General features: G+C 44.1%; 1 protein-coding gene across 2 annotated transcripts in view; it reads left to right on the forward strand.

Moving 5' to 3' along the window:
* Positions 1-9,943: 9,943 nt before the first annotated feature.
* The window catches only part of SEMA3E (semaphorin 3E), a 254,418-nt gene continuing 242,987 nt past the window's right edge, over positions 9,944-21,374 (forward strand). For both annotated transcript variants that reach the window (XM_067468902.1, XM_067468903.1), the window contains exon 1: positions 9,944-10,525. In XM_067468902.1, the coding sequence (XP_067325003.1) occupies positions 10,414-10,525 (112 nt within the window). In that variant the 5' untranslated portion in view covers positions 9,944-10,413. The remainder of the gene's footprint in view (positions 10,526-21,374) is intronic.

The following is a 21,374-nucleotide window of genomic DNA, read 5'->3' on the forward strand; positions in this document are numbered from 1 at the left end:
CCAACAGAAAACACTGGAAGAGTTTGGTGGTCATTGACCGTGAGTTTGGGAGTTGTAGTTCACCTACATCCTGAGAGCACCATGGACTCAAATAATGATGGATCTGGACCAAACTTGGCATGATTACTCCATATGCCCAAATATGAACACAGATGGAGTTTGGGGGAAAATAGCCCTTGAGATTTGGGAGTTGTAGTTGCTGGGATTTATAGTTCACCTACAATCAAAGAGCATTATGAACCCCACGAATGAGAGAATTGGGACAAACTTCCCACACAGAACCCACATGACCAACAGAAAATACTGGAGGGATTTGGGATGAATTGATAAATTGTGCTTTAAGGTCATCCAGTCCAACTCCCTTCACTAGGGGAAGAAAACGTAATCAAAGTCCTCCTGACAAAGAGCCACCCAGCCATATATATGATTCACACACACATAGATATAGTATCATAGATTTGAAAGGGACTCCTAAAGAAGGACAATTACATGTTGCATGTTCCAGAGTACACAAATCAGACAATCTCCATATCAACACTGACAAAGAAACAGCAAGAAATACTGTTTACCCACAAGCAAAAAGAAATTACATATATTAGAAACCAACACTTTCTCATTACTTTTTTCCCCCAGATCACCAGACTGGGCCACAGCAACGTGTGGCAGGGGGCGGCTAGTGACAAAGTAAAATGATTTGCCTTATTATAAAAATGGCAAAATTAAGGTTTGCTGTTTTGTAATTTGGGGGGGGGAGGGGAATATTTTTACAGTTGCAGATGGTTGACTTCATGGATGCAGAATCATGGATATGGAGAGTTGGGTGTACTTACTTTCTTAAGTAGTTTAGTGGGGCAAAGTAAAACTTGTTACAAATATCAGGGTGAGGACAACATTTGGCTTCTAGCTATGATATTATCAGAACATTCAAAAAGTGTGTGTGTGTTCATGTTTTAAAGTTACGGCTTCCAGATCCTCTAGCAAGCTTGTTATGTTTCCCAATCACTGCTATAGGAACCAGTTGACAGGTATGATGAAGGATGGCTTGTGTCTGCAATGTAATTTTATTTTAGGTGTCTGCCCACACCTAAAAAGAAGTCTGCACTCAAGGGTATAACTACATGGGTAAGGGGGTGAAAAAATAAGAGCATTGCCCTCCATAAAAATCTCACCCCTCTCAATGTCTAGCATCTGGCAAGTGAGACACTGAAAAGCATTCACACCTAGAATTTTTGTATTAGCTGTGTTTGAATGCCTTTGAGAACTGTTTCTGTCCCATTTCTTTGATGACTAAATTGTTTTCCTAAACATTCAACTGAAAATTTAAGTTTCAATCATGCTATCAATCTGTGGACTGAAGAAAAAAATTATTGAATGTGCACAAAATTATAATTTGGGAGGCCACACACTCCTTGAGCCTACTCTCCTGTAGCTACATCCTTAGCTATATCCAAACTGTATGTTTGAATATAGTTAAACCCTCTCCCTTGTATAATCTTAAGATATAAATATACTTGAAAGCTTATGAAATCAATGGGCACTTGCCTTGCAAGCAAATCTTCAGGGGAATGAGCCGTATGCCAGGCTGAAACCTTTCCCTGACCTCAGCATTTATGACTCTAATTGTCTAATCAATAGGAGAGCATTTTAATCAAAGGAGGAATGAATTTAAATCAGCGGGACCTGCAATTATTTTATTAGTCTCTGTTAGCCTGCTGAGATTCTAGATCTGAAATGAAAAAAAGGTCTTTGTATGCTGATCTAGTCCAAACTGTGTTCTTGCAATTTAATATGATATATTTTGAGTAACACTTATCCAAAATGCTTGTGGGCCAGAAGTATTTTGGATTTTTAAAATAACGTACATGTATTTGCATATATCTTTATCTTGGAGACTAGCCGTCCCCTGCCACGCGTTGCTGTGGCCCAGTCTGGTGATCTGGAAAATAAAGTAATGAGAAAGTGTTGGTTTCTAATCTATGTAATTTCTTGATGCTTGTGGAAAAACTGTATTTCTTGTTGTTTCTTTGTCAGTGTTGATGTGGAGATTGTCTGGTTGGTCTACTGTGGAACATGCAACATATCATAGTCCTTCTTTAGAGGTCCCTTTCAAATCTATGATACTATATCTCTCTGTGTGTGTGGATCATATATATCTATGTCAAGACCCAGAAGTCTCAATAAACCAAACACAATATAAAAGGTCCAAACACAAGTTTATTAAACACAAAAAAGGCTTAGAGACACTTACTTCAGTGTCTCTAGCACAAACTAAAAGTCTAGAGCAACTGCTAAGCAAAAAACCCAACTTAAATATAATCCGGATTATCCCGGGATATAATCTGGGATAACAAAAAGATACAGCAATCCGCTTGTAATTCAGAATGTCCAAAAGGCACACAAAAACAAGGTGGGAACAAGCAAAATCAGAGTCCAAAAGCAGTCCGTAGTCCAGTCACGTCCAAAACAAGATGAAACAGTCCAAAAAGCGTAGTTGTCGTCAAACACGGTCCGGAGTCAAAAAGGGAGAGTTGAAGTCAGCACTTATGGAGTATCAGCCAGAAGTCACTGAAACACAAAGATCTGTAGTCCAAGGACCCAAGCTTGAGAGTAATGGTAGGGACAAAGATTCACACCCCAAAAAGACACTTTGCCTTCTGCAAAGACCCATTGATTTCAACCCAATTTATATCCTATGTCATTATCACTAGAAGAGCTACTCCCTTCTTTCTTATTATCACTCTAGCTGCCTCATCCCCCGCATCTGAGCATTGCTACCCACCCCTCCACCATTGCCAGAGCCTTTCAAGACTTAGATCTTGCCAAGTACTCCCAGTTTGCCAGTCCCCTGTCAAAGTCCTCGCTTGATGTGGGCTGTTTACAAATATCCCTAATCTCTTGTACACGGGTCCAATCTAAGCCATCCTCCTCCTCAACATCACTCCCAGTCCCATCACTCCTGTTAAAACCCACAAATTCATCATCAGATGTTGGAGCACTAAGTATATCACGGATACGCTTCCTCTAAAGCTCTTCATCTGAATCTGGTTCACGAGTAGACCGCTTGACTCCCCTGCTTTCCTCATCCTCCTCCATTTCACACTCTGAGAAATCCTCGAAATCCTCAGAATCTGTTGTAGCCATGAAGATGTCCCTAATTCGCTTCCGCTGCTGTTCCTCCTCCAACACCCGAGCAGCCCTCTTCTCCCAGTAGTAGCAACACTACTATCACACTGTACTACAACATATCTATATCTATGACTGGATGGCTCTTTGTCAGGAGGGCTTTGATTATGTTTTCTTCTCTGGTGAAGGGAGTTGGACTGGATGGCCTTAAGGCAGCATTTCTCAACCTGGGGGTCAGGACCCCTGGGAGGGGATCATGGGGGGTATCAGAAAGGTTGCAAAACACCAGAAGAAGACATAGTATTTTCTGTTGGTCATGGGGGCTCTGTGTGGGACGTTTGGCCCAATTTTATCCTTGGTGGGGTTCAGAATGCTCTTTGATTATAGGTAAACTATAAATCCCAGTAACTACAACTCCCAAATGTCAAGGTCTATTTCCTCCCAAACTCCATCTGTGTTGACATTTGGGCATACTGAGTATTCATGCCAAGTTTGGTCCAGATCCCTCATTGTTTGGTCCAGATCCATCAATTCCCAAATGCAAGGTCAATGTCCACCAAACCCTTCCAGTTTTTTCTGTTGGTCATGGGAGCCCTGTGTGCTAAGTTTGACCCAATACCATCATTGGTGGAGTTCAGAATGCTCTTTGATTGTAGGTAAACTATAAATCCCAGCAACAACAATTCCCAAATGATAAAATCAATTTTTTTGAGTGGAGGACATACATTGGACATACATTAGGTGTCTTGTGTTCAAATTTGGTGTCAATTCCCCCAGTGGTTTTTGAGTTCTGATGGTAGCACAAACAAACATTACATTTTTATTTATATAAACTAGCTGTCCCCTGCCACGCGTTGCTGTGGCCCAGTCTTGTGATTTGGAAAATAAAGTAATGAGAAAGTGTTGGTTTCTAATATATGTAATTCCTTTATGCTTGTGAGTAAACAGTATTTCTTGCTGTTTCTTTGTCAGTGTTGATGTGGAGAGTGTCTGGTTTGCCTACTCTGGAATATGCAACATATCATAGTCCTTCTTTAAGGGTCTCTTTCAAATCTATGATACTATATCTGTGTGTGTGAGAGAGAATCATATCTATCTATATTTATGACTGGATGGCTCTTTGTCAGGAGGGCTCTGATTACGTTTTCTTGCCCTGATGAAGGGAGTTGGATTGGATGGCCTTAAGTATTTTCTGTTGGTCATGGGGGTTCTGTGTGGGAAGTTTGCCCCATTTCTGTCGTTTGTGGGTTTCAGAATGCTCTTTAATTGTAGTGAACTACAAATCCCAGCAATTACAACTCCCAAATGTCAAGGTCTATTTTCCCCCAAACCCCACTAGTGTTTACATTTGGGTATATTGAGATTTTTTGCCAAGTTTGGTCCAGATCCATCATTGTTTGAGTCCACAGTTCTTTCTGGATGTAGGTGAACTACAACTCCCAGGACTGCAAGCAAGCATTTAATACAAAGCAAATAAAGTTGGAGCTCCTGGTACAGCTGTACTAGAACAACTACATCGGCTATTGCTGCAGGTAATGACAGTGTGAATAAATTGCTAATATTTGCCTGAGATAATAGTGCTTGCAGTTCTGGAGGGACTCTTGATTTTTTGCATCTCATAGACTTAGCATGGGGATTGGGTTAACCAGTTAAAATTCATGAGTAAACCAGGTTTTTCATTTTGGGGGGGGGGGGTTGAACCCCTACCCCCCCCCCCCTCGCTACAGGCCTGCAGCTGGTGCACGAGTCTCAATTGTGCAAAAGCCCTCCTGGCTACCGCTGACGCCTGCACCTCAACCGTATGTGATGAGTCCAGGAGGACACCCAAACTGCGGACCTGTGACTTCAGGGGGAGTGTAACCCCATCTAACACAGGTTGCCACCCTATACCCCGATCCGGTTTACGATGGATTAGGAGGACCTCTGTCTTGTCTGGATTGATCTCCAGTTTGTTCATCCTCATCCAGATAGCCACAGCGGCCAGGCACTCGTCCAGCACCCGAGGGGCTTCCTTGGAGTTTGGTGGAAAGGAGTAGTAGAGTTGCGTGCCATCTGCGAGTGCGTAGAGATGGCACCTAACTCCAAAACTCCGGATGACCTCTCCCAGCGGTCTCATGTTAAAAAGCATGGGAGACAGAATAAATAAAGGTTTATTGTTAGGTTCTTGTGGGTTTTTTCGGGCTATAGGGCCATGTTCCAGAGGCAATTCTCCTGACGTTTCGCCTGCATCTATGGCAAGCATCCTCAGAGGTAGTGAGGTGGTTTATTATTGTTGTTGTTATTATTATCTATGGGAAGCATCCTCAGAGGTTGTGAGGTCTCTGAAGATGTTTGCATAGTTTCTTAGTTCCAACAGACCTCACTACCTCTGAGGATGCTTGCCAAAGATACAGGAGAAACATCAGGAGAGAATGCTACTAGGACAACAACCCACAACAAACCAGTGATTCCAGCCATGAAAGCCTTCCACAATACACTGCTTTAGCCCTTTCTGCCAGCCAGGAGAGCTAGGCACGCGGATGCAGGGAACTGGGAGCAGTTCCTCTCGCCTCCAGTCTGAACTTGGCCAGGGAATGAATGCAGTAAGCTGACATTCCCCCCTCCCCCCACCACCACCACCTTTTCTCTTTCTCTGCTGGTCAGCATCATTCTCCGCTGTGGGTGGATCTCTGGCAACTTGGTTCCTCTAAGCCAGTGTTTCTCAACCTGGGGGTCGGGACCCCCGGAGGGGTCGCGAGGGGGTGTCAGAGGGGTCACCAAAGACCACCAGAAAACACAGTATTTTCTGTTGGTCATGGAGGTTCTGTGTGGGAAGTTTAGCCCAATTCAATGATTGGCAGGGTTCAGAATGCTCTTTGATTGTAGTGAACTATAAATCCCAGTAACTACAAATCCCAAATGTCAAGGTCTATTTTCCCCAAACCCCACTAGTGTTTACATTTGGGTATATTGAGAATTTGTGCCAAGTTTGGTCCAGATCCATCATTGTTTGAGTCCACAGTGCTCTCTGGATGTAGGTGAACTACAACTCCCAAAACTCAAGGTCAATGTCCACCAAACCCTTTGAGTTTTTTCTGTTGGTCATGGGAGCCCTGTATGCCATGTTTGGTTGAATTCCATCATTGGTAGAGTTCAGAATGCTCTTTGATTGTAGGTAAACTATAAATCCCAGCAACTACAACTCCCAAATGTCAAGGTCTATTTCCCTTAAACTCCATCTGTGTTCATATTTGGGCATATGGAATATTTGTGCCAAGTTTGGTCCAGATCCATCATTGTTTGAGTCCACAGTGCTCTCTGGATGTGGGTGAACTACAATTCCCAAAATCAAGGTCAATGTCCACCAAACCCTTCCAGTTATTTCTGTTCGTTATGGGAGCCCTGTGTGCTAAGTTTGGCCCAATTCCATCATTGGTGGAGTTCAGAATACTCTTTGACTGTAGGCGAACTATAAATCCCAGCAACTACAATGTCAAGGTCTATTTTCCCCAAACCCCACTAGTGTTTACATTTGGGTATAGTGAGAATTTGTGCCAAGTTTGGTCCAGATCCATCATTGCTTGAGTCCACAGTGCTCTCTGGATGTAGGTGAACTACAGCTCCCAAAACTCAAGGTCAATGCACACCAAGCCCATCCAGTGTGTTCTGTTGGTCATGGGAGCCCTGTGTGCTAAGTTTGGCCCAATTCCATCATTGGCAGGGTTCAGAATGCTCTTTGATTGTAGGTAAACTATAAATCCCAGCAACTACAATGTCAAGGTCTATTTTCCCCAAACCCCACTAGTGTTTACATTTGGGTATATTGAGAATTTGTGCATATGGAGAACCACTTATCTAGAAATGTGCATTTTGTGGAGTTCAGAATGCTCTTTGATTGTAGGTGAACTATAAATCCCAGCAACTACAGGACAAAATCAACTGACAAAATGACAGTTATGAAGTAGCAATGAAACTAATGTTATGGTTGGGGGTCATCATAACATGAGGAAGCGTATTAAGAGGTCATGGCACTAGGAAGGTTGAGAACCACTGACTTAGAGCTTCGGAAAGCTTCTGTTCTACCATCTCAAAGCTCCCTGCTTGAGCAGTAATGACACGATCATCAGCATAGATGAACTCTCTGTCCCTTCTGGCAGTGGCTGGTCATTTGTGTAGATGTTGAACATGGATGGAGCCGTGAAAGCTGTGTTGGACGGGGTTACACTCCCCCTGAAGCCACAGGTCCGCAGTTTGGGAGTCCTCCTGGACTCATCGCTCACGCTTGAGGCTCAGGCATCGGCGGTGTCCGGGAGGGCTTTTGCACAACTGAGACTTGTGCACCAGCTGCGACCGTACCTCGCAAAGGCTGATCTGGCTGGGTTGGTCCATGCCTTGGTCACCTCTAGATTGGATTACTGCAACGCGCTCTACGTGGGGCTGCCCTTGAAGACGGCTCGGAAGCTCCAACTGGTCCAACGGGCAGCAGCCAGGATGCTCATTACAGAGAGAGGTCAACCCTCCTGTTTAAGGAGCTCCACTGGCTGCCGTTTATTTTCCGAGCCCAATTTAAGGTGCAGGTGCTTACCTACAAAGCCCTGAACGGTTTGGGACCACCCTACCTGCGTGACTGCATCACTGTCTACGAACCCACACGTTCTCTTCGGTCATCTGGAGAGGCCCTGCTCGTGATCCCGCCTGCGTCGCAAGAGCGCTTGGTGGGGACACGAGACAGGGCCTTTTCTGTGGTGGCCCCCCGACTTTGGAACGCCCTCCCAAAAGATCTTAGACAGGCCCCCACATTGGCAGTCTTCAGAAAGAATCTGAAAACCTGGCTGTTCCGATGTGCCTTCTCAGATTAGGAACCCCAATACCAAGTCCTAGAAGCACTTTGTTGAACCAAGATCATTCCACACCGCACATTGCACTTACCTTATAATCCTACATTCCTTCTGCCACTTCAGCACCTTTAATCCTGTACCCACTACTCTGGTCGGCCCAGTTTTAAAGTGTCCTGATGTATTGTTATTGTTTGTTGTTTATTTTGCTTCACTGTTTTTAATTTGCTTGATATTGTTTTGTTGTATTGTGTTTTGAGGCTTCGGCCAGTGTAAGCCGGATCGAATCCTTTGGGAGATGCTAGCGGGGTACAAATAAAGATGATAATAATAATAATAATAATAATAATAATAATAATAATAATAATAATGAGGTCTCTTCCAACTCTATAATTCAGGAAGCATTCTCTCCTGACGTTTTGCCTGCATCTATGGCAAGTATCCTCAGAGGTTGTGAGGTCTCTGAAGATGTTTGCATAGTTTCTTAGTTTCAACAGACCTCACTACCTCTGAGGATGCTTGCCAAAGATGCAGGAGAAACGTCAGGAGAGAATGCTACTAGGACAACAACCCACAACAAACCAGTGATTCCAGCCATGAAAGCCTTCGACAATACACTGCCTTAGCCCTTTTTGCCAACCAGGAGAGCTAGGCACGTGGATGCAGGGAACTGGGAGCAGTTCCTCTCGCCTCCAGTCTGAACTTGGCCAGGGAATGAATGCAGCAAGCTGACATTCCCCCCTCCCCCCACCACCACCACCTTTTCCCTTTCTCTGCTGGTCAGCATCATTCTCCGCTGTGGGTGGATCTCTGGCAACTTGGTTCCTCTAAGCCAGTGTTTCTCAACCTGGGGGTCGGGACCCCTGGAGGGTTCGCGAGGGGGTGTCAGAGGGGTCACCAAAGACCACCAGAAAACACAGTATTTTCTGTTGGTCATGGAGGTTCTGTGTGGGAAGTTTAGCCCAATTCAATCGTTGGCAGGGTTCAGAATGCTCTTTGATTGTAGGTGAACTATAAATCCCAGCAACTACAACTCCCAAATGTCAAGGTCTATTTTCCCCAAACTCCACTAGTGTTTACATTTGGGTATATTGAGAATTTGTGCCAAGTTTGGTCCAGATCCATCATTGCTTGAGTCCACAGTGCTCTCTGGATGTGGGTGAACTACAATTCCCAAAATCAAGGTCAATGTCCACCAAACCCTTCCAGTTATTTCTGTTCGTTATGGGAGCCCTGTGTGCTAAGTTTGGCCCAATTCCATCATTGGTGGAGTTCAGAATACTCTTTGACTGTAGGCGAACTATAAATCCCAGCAACTACAATGTCAAGGTCTATTTTCCCCAAACCCCACTAGTGTTTACATTTGGGTGTATTGAGAATTTGTGCCAAGTTTGAGTCCACAGTGCTCTCTGGATGTAGGTGAACTACAGCTCCCAAAACTCAAGGTCAGTGCACACCAAGTCCTTCCAGTATTTTCTCTTGGTCATGGGATTTCTGTGTGCCAAGTTTGGCCCAATTCCATCATTGGTGGAGTTCAGAATGCTCTTTGATTGTAGGTGAACTATAAATCCCAGCAACTACAGGACAAAATCAACTGACAAAATGACAGTTATGAAGTAGCAATGAAACTAATGTTATGGTTGGGGATCACCATAACATGAGGAAGCGTATTAAGAGGTCATGGCACTAGGAAGGTTGAGAACCACTGACTTAGAGCTTCGGAAAGCTCCTGTTCTACCATCTCAAAGCTCCCTGCTTGAGCAGTAATGGCACGATCATCAGCATATAGGAAACTCTCTGTCCCTTCTGGCAGTGGCTGGTCATTTGTGTAGATGTTGAACATGGATGGAGCCGTGAAAGCCTTCGACAATACACTGCTTTAGCCCTTTCTGCCAGCCAGGAGAGCTAGGCATGTGGATGCAGGGAACTGGGAGCAGTTCCTCTCGCCTCCAGTCTGAACTTGGCCAGGGAATGAATGCAGCAAGCTGACATTCCGCCTCCCCCCCCCCCCCCGCCTTTTCCCTTTCTCTGCCGGTCGGCATCACTCTCCGCTGTGGGTGGATCTCTGGCAACTCCGATGCCTCTGCTTGGTTCCTCTGAGCAAAGGGAGAGCGGCGAGGCTGGAGCCAGAGGAGGCTCTTTTTGGCAAGTCCCAGCAAAGCAGGGTCTGAGCAGTTGTAGAGAGCAGCAGAGGGAAGGGCTGCTTGCTTTCCCCCTCCTCCCTTCCATCCCTCTCGCCTCTGATTGCCTTGCCCGGGAGGCAGAGCGTGGCAGCGGAGGTCTCCCTTGAACTGAGACGCTTTTGCCTGTCTCTTCCGTGGCATTTCTCACGCGAGGAACATGACTGCTTCCCGGGAGCATCCCCTTGCCTTTCCTCCGAGGGATTTCTCCCTATCCCCTTGCTAAAAGCGAGAGTGGAAGAGTGGAAAAGTGGAACTTGGGAGGTGGATTGAGTCTCCCCATCGCAGGAGGCAGAATGGCAAGGTGGGACCTCATCCTCCTGGCACTCTTGGGCGTCCTTCTCCCATCATGGCCTGGCTGCCAGCCCAGCGACACCAGCCAGCCCCGGTTGCGCCTATCCCACAAAGGTAAGCCTGCAGTGTTGGAGCTCTCCTCCTCAGTGACACTTCTTTGGAAAGCTTTGGTGCTCTCTCCTTTCCCACACGTGGACTTGGACTGCACCACCCCAGCTAGGAATTCCAGAAAGCTCAAGTGTTTGTACTTTAGCAAAGCATGTCTTCTGGCTGTTTATGCAGAAACTAAGGTGAAGATGCCCAGGATAGTCTTGAATTGTAACAAACTAGCATTTCCTTTAGATGTCTTAATTGTGTGGTTGTTAGCATTCTTGAAACTCTATGGGGAGGAAGAATTTTTTTTTTGAGAAACTGGAAGTCGCTTCTGGTGTGAGAGAATTGGCCGTCTGCAAGGACGTTGCCCAGGGGATGTTTTGATGTTTTATCATCCTTGTGGGAGGCTTCTCTCATGTCCCGACATGAGGAGCCGGAGCTGACAGAGGGAGCTCATCAGCACTCTCTCCGGATTCGAACCTGCGACCTGTCGATCTTCAGTCCTGCCAGCACAGGGGTTTAACCCACTGGGCCACGGGGAGGAAGATGATGATGATGATAATGATGATAATTCTGGCAATCTGACTCTTGAAAGCATAGGTATCTGGTGAGAACCTGGCACCCTCCAAAAGGATTTACCTACATTTCTCATCCTCCCTGCCCAGCATGTCAGGAGGGCTCCAAGTTCAGGAAGATGTTCTATGATTATAATTATTGCTATAATTATATACACACACACACACACACACACACACACACACACACACATATATATATATATATATATATATATTGTCGTGTCAGGAGTGATTCCTGGTGTGAGAGAATTGGCCGTCTGCAAGGACATTGCCCAGGGGATGCCCCAATGATTTTATGTTTTATCATCCTTGTGGGAGGCTTCTCTCATGTCCCCACATGAGGAGCTGGAGCTGATAAAGGGAACTCATCCGCCTCTCCCCGGATTCGAACCTGCAACCTATCGGTCTTCAGTCCTGCCGGCACAGGGGTTTAACCCACTGCGCCACGGGGGGCTCCCATAATAATAATAATAATAATAATAATAATAATAATAATAATGTGGACTTACCTTGTTGTGTTTCTAATAATAATAATAATAATAATAATAATAATAAACTCTTGGGAAGTGTTTGACTTGCGATTTTGTGATACAAAATCCAGCATATACATCTCATTTGCTGTGTCATACTGTGTTTTTGCATCAATAAAATAATAATAATAATAATAATAATAATAATAATTATTATTATTATTTGTCGTATCAGGAGTGACTTGAGAAACTGCAAGTCATTTCCGGTGTGAGAGAATTGGCCGTCTGCAAGGACGTTGCCCAGAGGACGCCTGGATGATTTGATGTTTTTATCATCCTTGTGGGAGCCTTCTCTCATGTCCCCGCATGAGGAGCTGGAGCTGATAGAGGGAGCTCATCCGCCTCTCCCCGGATTCGAACCTGCAACCTGTTGGTCTTCAGTCCTGCCGGCACAGGGTTTTAACCCACTGCGCCACCGGGGGCTCCCATAATAATAATAATAATAATAATAATAATAATAATCTCTTGGGAAGTGTTTGACTTGCGATTTTGTGATACAAAATCCAGCATATACGTCTCGTTTGCTGTGTCATGCTGTGTTTTTGCATCAATAAAAATTATTATTATTATAGAACATCTTCTTGAACTTATATAAATAATATATAATATATACATAATATAAATAATAATTAAATAAATATAATAATGGCCTCTTGCCCTTACAATCATGTTAAAAAACCAAGTATGGATGTTGCAATCCCACGCAACAGTAGAATTGAAGAGAAACAACTAGAAAAGCTGACACGATAAGAGGATTTAAAAATCAAACTGCAAAGACTCTGGCACAAGCCAATAAAGGTAGTCCCAGTGGTGATTGGCACACTGGGTGCAGTGCCTAAGGACCTTGGCCTGCACTTAAACACAATTGGCGCTGACTAAATTACTATCTGTCAGGTGCAAAAAGCCACCCTACTGGGATCTGCACGCATTATTTGCCGATACATCACACAGTCTTAGACACATGGGGAGTGTCCGATGTGTGATCCAATACAACAGCCAGCATAATGATCTTGTTTGCTGTGTACTATTTTGTCATGTCAGGAGCGACTTCAGAAACTGCAAGTCACTTCTGGTGTGAGAGAATTGGCCGTCTGCAAGGATGTTGCCCAGATGTTTTGATGTTTTATCATCCTTGTGGGAGGCTTCTCTCATGTCCCCAAATGGAGAGCTGGAGCTGATAGAGGGAGCTCTTCCCGGATTCGAACCTGCGACCTGTCAGTCTTCAGTGTTGCCAGCACAGGGGTTTAAACCACTGCGCCACTGGGGGCTGTGTTATGTTTCTAATAATAATAATGGCAACTTGACCCTTGAAAGTATAGGTACCCTGTGACAACCTGACACTGTACATCATCCCTGTCCAGTATGTCAGGAAAACTCCAAGTTCAGGAAGGTGTTCTATAATAATTATTATTTTACTGACACAAAACACAGTATGACACAGCAAATGAGATATATATGCTGGATCACAAAATCACAAGATGAACACTTCCCAAGTGTTTAGGACTGTGTGATATCATTATTATCACCATCACCATCATCACTATGGCAATCTGACCCTTGAAAGCATAGGTAGCTGGTGACAACTTGATGCCATCTGAAAATGATTAAACTACATTTATTATTATCTCTGTCCAGCATGTCAGAAGGGCTCCAAGTTCAGTAAGATGTTTTATGATAATGATAGATCAATTTGTTTATTGATTAGTCTTCTGACCATATCAAAAATAAGAGACAAGTATACAAAGACACAATAAACACAAATTCCTATCCTAACACTCTTGTAATAGTTAGCTAAAATACATTTAGGTACTTAAAACTTGATTAAATAAAAATGTTTGGCAAAATGGGATTAAATTAAATTACAAAATTATTTTAAATAGTAGACTCCATGACAGGAGTCCCCATTTTGTGTTATTATTGTTGCTATTATTGATTCTTGTAATCTGACCCTTGAAAGCATAGGTACCTGATGACAACCGGGCACCATCCAAAAGGGTTTAACTATATTTTTCAGCATCCCTGTCAAGCATGCCAGGAGGTCTCCAAGTCCAGGAAAATGTTCAACAACAACAACAACAAACATAATTCTGGCAATTTGATCCTTGAAAGCATAGGTACCTAGTGACAACCTGGCACCCCCCAAAAGTGGCTAACTACATTTCTCATCATCCCTATCCAGCATGCCAGGAGGACTTCAAGCTAAGGAGGATATTCTATAATATTATTGACTAGCCGTCCCCTGCCACACTTTGCTGTGGCCCAGCCTGGTGATCTGGAAAATAAAGTAATGAGAAAGTGTTGGTTTCTAATATATGTGATTTCTTTATGTTTGTAGGTAAACAGTATTTCTTGTTGTTTCTTTGTCAGTGTTGATGTGAAGAGTGTCTGGTTTGCCCATTCTAGAATATGCAACATATCATAGTCCTTCTTTAGGGGTCCCTTTCAAATCTATGATACTATGTGTGTGTGTGTGAATCATATCTCTATCTATCTATCTATCTATCTATCTATCTATCTATCTAATCTATGGCTGGATGGCTCTTTGTCAGGAGGGCTGTGATTACATTTTCTTGCCCTGGTGAAGAGAGTTGGACTGGATGGCCTTAAGTATTTTCTGTTGGTCATGGGGGTTCTGTGTGGGAAATTTGCCCCAGTTCTGTCATTGGTGGAGTTCAGATTGCTCTTTGATTGTAGGTGAACTATAAATCCCAGTAACTACAAATCCCAAATGTCAAGGTCTATTTCCCTCAAACTCCATTCATATTTGGGCATACTGAGTATTCATGCCAAGTTTGGTCCAGATCCATCATTGTTTGAGTCCACAGAGATCTCTGGATGTAGGTGAACTACAACTCCCAAGGTCAATGCCCACCAAAACCATTCCAGTTTTTTTTGTTGATCATGGGAGAACTGTGTGCCAAGTTTGGTTCAACTCCATCGTTGGTGGGGTTCAGAATGCTCTTTGATTGTAAGTGAACTATAAATCCCAGCAACTACAACTCCCAAATGACGAAATCATATTTTTTTAGTGAAGGACATACATTGGGTTGTATGTGTCCAAATTTGGTGTCAATTTTTCCAGTGGTTTTTGAGATATGTTAATTCCACAAAGAAACATTTCATGTTTTTATATAGATTATTATTATTGTTATTATTATTATTATTATGGAGCCCTCGGTGGCGCAGTGGGTTAAACCCCTGTGTTGGCAGGACTGAAGACCGACAGGTCACAGGTTCGAATCCGGGGAGAGACGGATGAGCTCCCTCTATCAGCTCCAGCTCCTCATGCAAGGACATGAGAGAAGCCTCCCACAAGGATGATGAAAACATCAAAATCATCCAGGTGTCCCCTAGGTAACGTCTTTGCAGACGGCCAATTCTCTCACACCAGAAGCGACTTGCAGTTTCTCAAGTCACTCCTGACACGACAAAAAAATTATTATTATTATTATTATTATTATTATTATTATTATGGCAATTTGACCCTTGGAGGGTGACAACCTGGCATTTAACGACATTTCTTATCATTCCTGTCCAGCATGCCAAGAGGACTCCAAGTTCAGGAAGATGTTCTGTAATATTATTAATAACAATAATTCTGGCTATCTGACCCTTGAAAGCATAGGTACCCAATGCCAACCTGGCACCATCCAAAAGGGTTGAACTACATTTCTCATCCAGCACGTTAGGAAGGCTCCCAAGTCAAGGAAGATGGTCTATCAAAGTTGATTCAGTCCATATATGTAACTTTTTGTGGTTTAGGTGCAGAAGCAGTCTAAATAGAGAACTGAAATGTGCCCACTGGACCACCCCGCATGGGTACTTGGCCTACATTCATTGCTCACTGGAAAGTGAGCAAGTGGAAGATTGGTTCAGAATGACATTTTCCTTAGTGTATTTCTCTGAATCTAGGGGTGGGGGTGGTGAGTGAATTCCTAAGCAGCCAGATGAATCATTTTCCAAACGAACAAGTGTCATCACACTGTAATTAAACCGACTGGCTGCCAGTAAGCAGTCTGCTTCCAACTATGTCGCCCAAAGTAAAATGTTACTTGACTAGGAAATATTTGTGTTTCCCTCCTTCCTTTTTTTAACAAAGCTGTTTTTGGCCCATTTAGCTATGGAAAGGACTGCACCCCATCTTTACCAAGTCCAAATTTTAAAAATAAGTCTCACTTCATATTGAACAACTAGGCAATGACAGGAAAGCATTACATCAAGTATTGCCATTTGTTACTATGTATTTTAGACAATGTGATGCCTGAAGTTTGCTTTGCTCCTTGAAACAGCAGCATTAGCTGTAGATTGAAGTGATATACTCTAGCACAGGGGTCCTCAAACTTTTTAAACCGGGGGCCAGTTCACTGCCCTCAAACCATTGGAGGGCTGGACTATAGTTTTTTTTTTTAAAAAAATCAATAAAAAAAATTCCTATGCACATTGCTGTGTGGAAGGGCCCTTAGAAGGGTTTCTTTCTAGCCCTCTTTAGGCAGTTATTCCAGGAGCAGAGAATGGGAAATCTTCCTATTTCTAGTCTGAACGAAATCTGGCTACCAGTATTTAAAAAAACTCTAAAATTATAACTGTAAATAAAGAACAACACTCAAACACAGGGGAACTCCAGACAAGAAACAATCAGGGCCAGCTAATCACCTCTCAACAAAGGATTCTCCCTAAAAACTGTCAGGCTATGAAATGGTAATCAAGGTGGCCAATTGAAACATTCATACCTACCTCCAACAGACAAGAGTTCTTTCTCCCACCCTGGATCTTCCACAATTTTCCTAATTAAAGGTTTTCCTTTCACATGAAGTCCAATCGTGTCTGACTCTGGGGTGTAGTGCTCATCTGAATTTCTAAGTCGAAGAGCCGGCGTTGTCCGTAGACACCTCCAAGGTGGCCGGCATAACTGCATGGAGTGCCGGGGCAGCCTCCCTTGCCTGGCTCACACTGCCAATCGATGGGCAGCGTGAGCCTGCCAAGCGAGGAGCAGCACCGCGTGGCCTACTCTCGCGTAAAGCATCTCACGAGGTAGACCATACAGAGCAGCTGCCCTTGGCTGGCTCACGCTGCCCATCGGGAAAAGCAGCACCGCGTGGACTACTCTCGTGTAAAGCACCTCGTGAGGTGCTTTATATGGGAATAGGCCACGTGGAGCAGCTGCCCTTGGCTGGCTCACGCTGCCCATCGGGTCTGACGGATTGCGTGAGCTAGCCAAGGGAGGGGCACTGTGTGTGGGGGGGGGGGGGCGCTCTCCTCCTCTGCGGGCCAGATGAGTGCCCTTGGTGGGCCAGAAGTGGCCCACGGGCCGTAGTTTGAGGACCCCTGCTCTAGCACAAGAGTGACAAACCCATTTTCATGGAGGGTCACATCAGCCTTAGGGCTGGCTTCAAAGAGCTGTTGAATCCATGGACAGCGAATCTGTGGATTCAGAGGGCCAACTGTAAAACTTTTAACATAGTGGTCCATACTCTTTAGTTTTTACTCAGTTTGAGTCTCCAGGTGTTATTGAATAACAACTCCTGTCACTTCTGATTATCTGTCATGTGGACCTGGAATAATGAGAATTGCAAACTTAATTGCATTTGTGGCTCTGAGGTTAGGGAAGGTAAGGTAAAGGTTTTCCCCTGACATTAAGTCCAGTCGTGTCTGACTCTGGGAGTTAGAGCTCATCTCCATTTCTAAGCTGAAGAGCCAGCATTGTCCGTAGACAGACACCTCCAAGGTCATATGGCCGGCATGACTGCATGGAGCACCTTTAACTTCCTATTGATCTACTCACATTTGCATGTTTTCAAACTGCTAGGTTGACAGGAGCTGGAGCTAAAAGTGGGAGCTCACAATGCTCCTGGATTCGAACCTGAGACCTTTCAGTTAGCAAGTTTAGCAGCTCTCCGGTTTAATCCACTGCGCCATCGGGGGCTCCACTGAGGTTGGGGAAAGGACATTATAAAGTCAGACATAATATCCACAAACTTTGTATTTAAATTTAAGCTCCACTCCCCCGATTAAAGAGAACAAACTGCAGCCTTCCAGATGTTACTGTATCACAACTCACATCAGCTCTAGTCATATTGTTTAATGATGAGAAAAACAGGAGTTGTAGGCCAGAATTTGGAGGGCCACAGAAAATGACATGATGGGCTGGATTTTTCACATAGACCTTGAGTTTGACACATAACACACTGAATTATGTGAGAATGAATATGAGTAAATATGCATACATTGGGACTCCGTCCTGTCTTGTGATACATATGGAGACAGCAGAAAGTACATAAATGACAAAATATCACACATATGTTCATGTTTGTTCTGTGCATGCTTACTTGGACCTTTGTGTCATGGTGTTCAGCTGGAAGGAAATGGCTTTGTATATATGTGGTTGCAAGTAAGTCAGTGCATATACACTTATAAAAACTAGTATAGCTGAGTTCAGTGGGCTCATGCTAAACTCAACATATAGTTTTATAGTTGTAGCTTGCAACGGTATGCATATTTCCCAGGGCTCAATGTAAGCCCACTGTAATTCCATGGGACTTGCAGATATGTCTAGAAATGAATTGTTCACACTGCAATACTGTGCACACTTAGTTGCGAGTAAATCTCATGGGATTAAGTGGGTCTTATTTCTAAATAAAAGATCACAATAGCCTTTGCAAGTCATGGCAAAGGCCAGATTGCTCACCGGAGTATCATACACACCTACCACTTTCTAATCTGTACCCATTAAATTTGGCCCGGCCCTAGTTTTGTTGTGTTATGATGTATTGTTTTTGTTATTTCTGTTATTGCTTTAATGTTTTGATTTGCTTTAAGTTGTGTATTTGTTATGCTATTGTTTTATTGAGGCCTTGACCTATGTAAGCCGCATCGAGTCCTTCGGGAGATGCTAGAGGGGTACAAATAAAGTTAATAATAATAATAATAATAAATACAGGGAGCACACCACCCCTCTGGCTGCTGGTCCATTTCCGAGCACAATTCAAAGTGCTGGTCTTGGCCTATAAAGCCCTATACGGCTCCGGCCCAGCTTACTTGTATCTCCCTCTATGTTCCACCTCGTAGTTTAAGATCCACCAGGGAGGCCCTGCTCTCGGTCCCACTGGCCTCACAAACGTGCTTGGTGGGGACGAGGGACAGGGCCTTCTCGGTGGTGATTCCCCGCTTGTAGAATTCGCTCCCCAGCAAGATTAGATCAGCATCCTCCCTTCGTTCCTTTAGGAAAAAAACTGAAATTGTGGTTTTGGAACCCTCTATGTTCCGCCTCGTAGTTTTAAGATCCACCAGGGAGGCCCTGTTCTCAGTCCCACCGGCCTCACAAACGTGTCTGGTGGGGACGAGGGACAGGACCTTCTTGGTGGTGACTCCCCGCTTGTGGAATTCTCTCCCCAGCGAGATTAGATCGGCGTCCTCCCTCCTTTCCTTTAGGAAAAAACTGAAATCGTAGTTTTGGAACCAGGCTTTTGGCTAGCAGGCACAACGACACTTTGGACATTGAACTGAACCATATGATTGTTATGATAATGGAAATGGCTATATGACTGTATAAGTAATGTAATTGTTTTAATCTACTGTATATTTATGGTTTTATATTGTGATATTGCGGCATCGAATTGTTGCCAGTGTTAGCCGCTCAGGGATTGAGAAGGGCAGGGTAGAAATGTTGTAAATAAATAAAATAAATAAATGTATTCTAGAGTTGCTAACTGAAATGTAGTTAATAGGATGGATAGATAATAACCACTTCAGTGAGGACTGCTGCACTGCTCTAGAGCTTTTTGATGAACGTCTTCCTTTAGGTCACTCAGTGGACTATCTTATAAATGGAGAATATTTTTGATATTACTGAAGTTAAATAGTATACTTTAATTGTGACGTAGAATTCCCACTTCAAGAACAGGCATGTAAGTAAAAGATGGGATGGGTGGGGATGACGGTTCAGCTCCATCCACCAACTTAGACATAATTACGCAGGCAAGTTTTGATGCAGAATAAGGCTGTGATTCTATACACCCTTACCTGGGAATGGAATTGAGCTTTTGAAGAAACATACCAAATAATGTCCTGCAATTCAATGCTACTCAAAGAGATGATGACTTATAAACTGCTGGTCCATGGAGAAAACAAAACAAAACAATTGCACTTGACAAAAAATACCAATCTCTCATATCAGAGAGCTGGTCAGGCATTGCTGCAAGTAATCGGAAAACTGTATGCAAAGTTAAATGTGTTCTGACTGAAGGAGGCAGGACAGATATTCTTCTGACCTTTATAAAGTGGGGCAATTACAGATTATAAAGGGATTTATTTTATTTATCATGTCAGGAGCAAACCAAACAGTTGTATTGCATTTTTAACAAACAAACAAACATACAAAACACAAAGTTTGCAAGCTTGGTAGTTGATTAAATGTCATTTGACCAGTAGCTGGCCACTTGGAGTGCCTCTGGTGTTGTTGTGAGAAGGTCCTCCATTGTACATGTAGCATGGCTAAGGTTGCATTGCAGCAGATGGTCTGTAGCTTGCTCTTCTCCACACTCGCATGACATGGATTCCACTTTGCAGTCCCATTTCTTAAGGTTGGCTCTGCATCTCATGGTACCAGAGCGCAGTCTGTTCAGCGCCTTCCAAGTCGCCCGGTTTTCTGTGTGCCCATGGGCAGGGGCGGCCCGTCCATTACGCAAAGTAAGCGGTCGCAGTACACTTTTTTTGCCAGGGGCGCAGAAGCGCCTCTGTAAATGCCCCTCGACCACCACTTGAGGAGCGCCCCCTTGGCTCACAACAGCCCTAGCAGTCCGGGGGCAGCCTCGGCTTCCTTGCCTCACTGCAGGGCGATCCTCTTCCCAAAGGGGCCGGGCCCTTGAGCCTCGCCTATCAGTGATTGGTTAGGGGGAGCGCCAAAATACTGTTTGCTTACCATTGAAAATTACCTAGGGCCACCTCTACCCAGGGGGGAGTTTCTCATTTGGTATCAGCCATTGATAGAGGTTCTGGGTTTGAGCCTGCTACTTTTGGACTCTCGCTTGCTGAGGTGTTCCAGCAAGTGTCTCAGTAGATCTTAGAAAACTATTTCTTCATGTGAATCATTGGCGTGCTGTCTGATACCCAAACAGAGGATGGGCCGGAGATGTCACTGCCTTGGTCCTTTCACTATTGGTTGTTACTTCCCGGCGGATGTCAGGTGGTGCAATACCAGTTAAACAGTGTAATTTCTCCAGTGGTGTAGGGTGCAGACACCCTGTGATAATGCGGCATGTCTCATTAAGAGCCACATCTAATGTTTTAGCGTGGTGAGATGTATTCCACACTGAGCATGCATACTCAGCAGCAGAGTAGCATAGCGTGAGGGCAGATGTCTTCACTGTGTCTGGTTGTGATCCCCAGGTTGTGCCAGTCAGCTTTCACATGATATTGTTTATAGCGCCCACTTTTTACTTGATATTCAGGCAGTGCTTCTTGTAGGTCAGAGCACGGTCCAGAGTGACTCCCAGGTATTTCGGTGCGCTGCAATGCTCCAGTGGGATTCCTTCCCAGATGATCCTCAGAGCTCGGGATGCTTGTCTATCCCTATAAAGGGATATGGAAGAAGAGCGACGGAGGAAAGAAAAATAAAATGGACTAGCTTGATTTGTCTGAGGATCTCTGCTAAAATGATACTTTCAATGAGGCTTGATTTGATTGGACATAAAAATGTGTTGAAGGTTTCTCTTACGTGTGCATTATGTCCTTGGCATTCTGGTTCTAAACATCAGGGTTATTAAA

This window comes from Anolis sagrei, chromosome 5 (assembly GCF_037176765.1).
Source record: "Anolis sagrei isolate rAnoSag1 chromosome 5, rAnoSag1.mat, whole genome shotgun sequence".
Classification (NCBI taxonomy): domain Eukaryota; kingdom Metazoa; phylum Chordata; class Lepidosauria; order Squamata; family Dactyloidae; genus Anolis; species Anolis sagrei.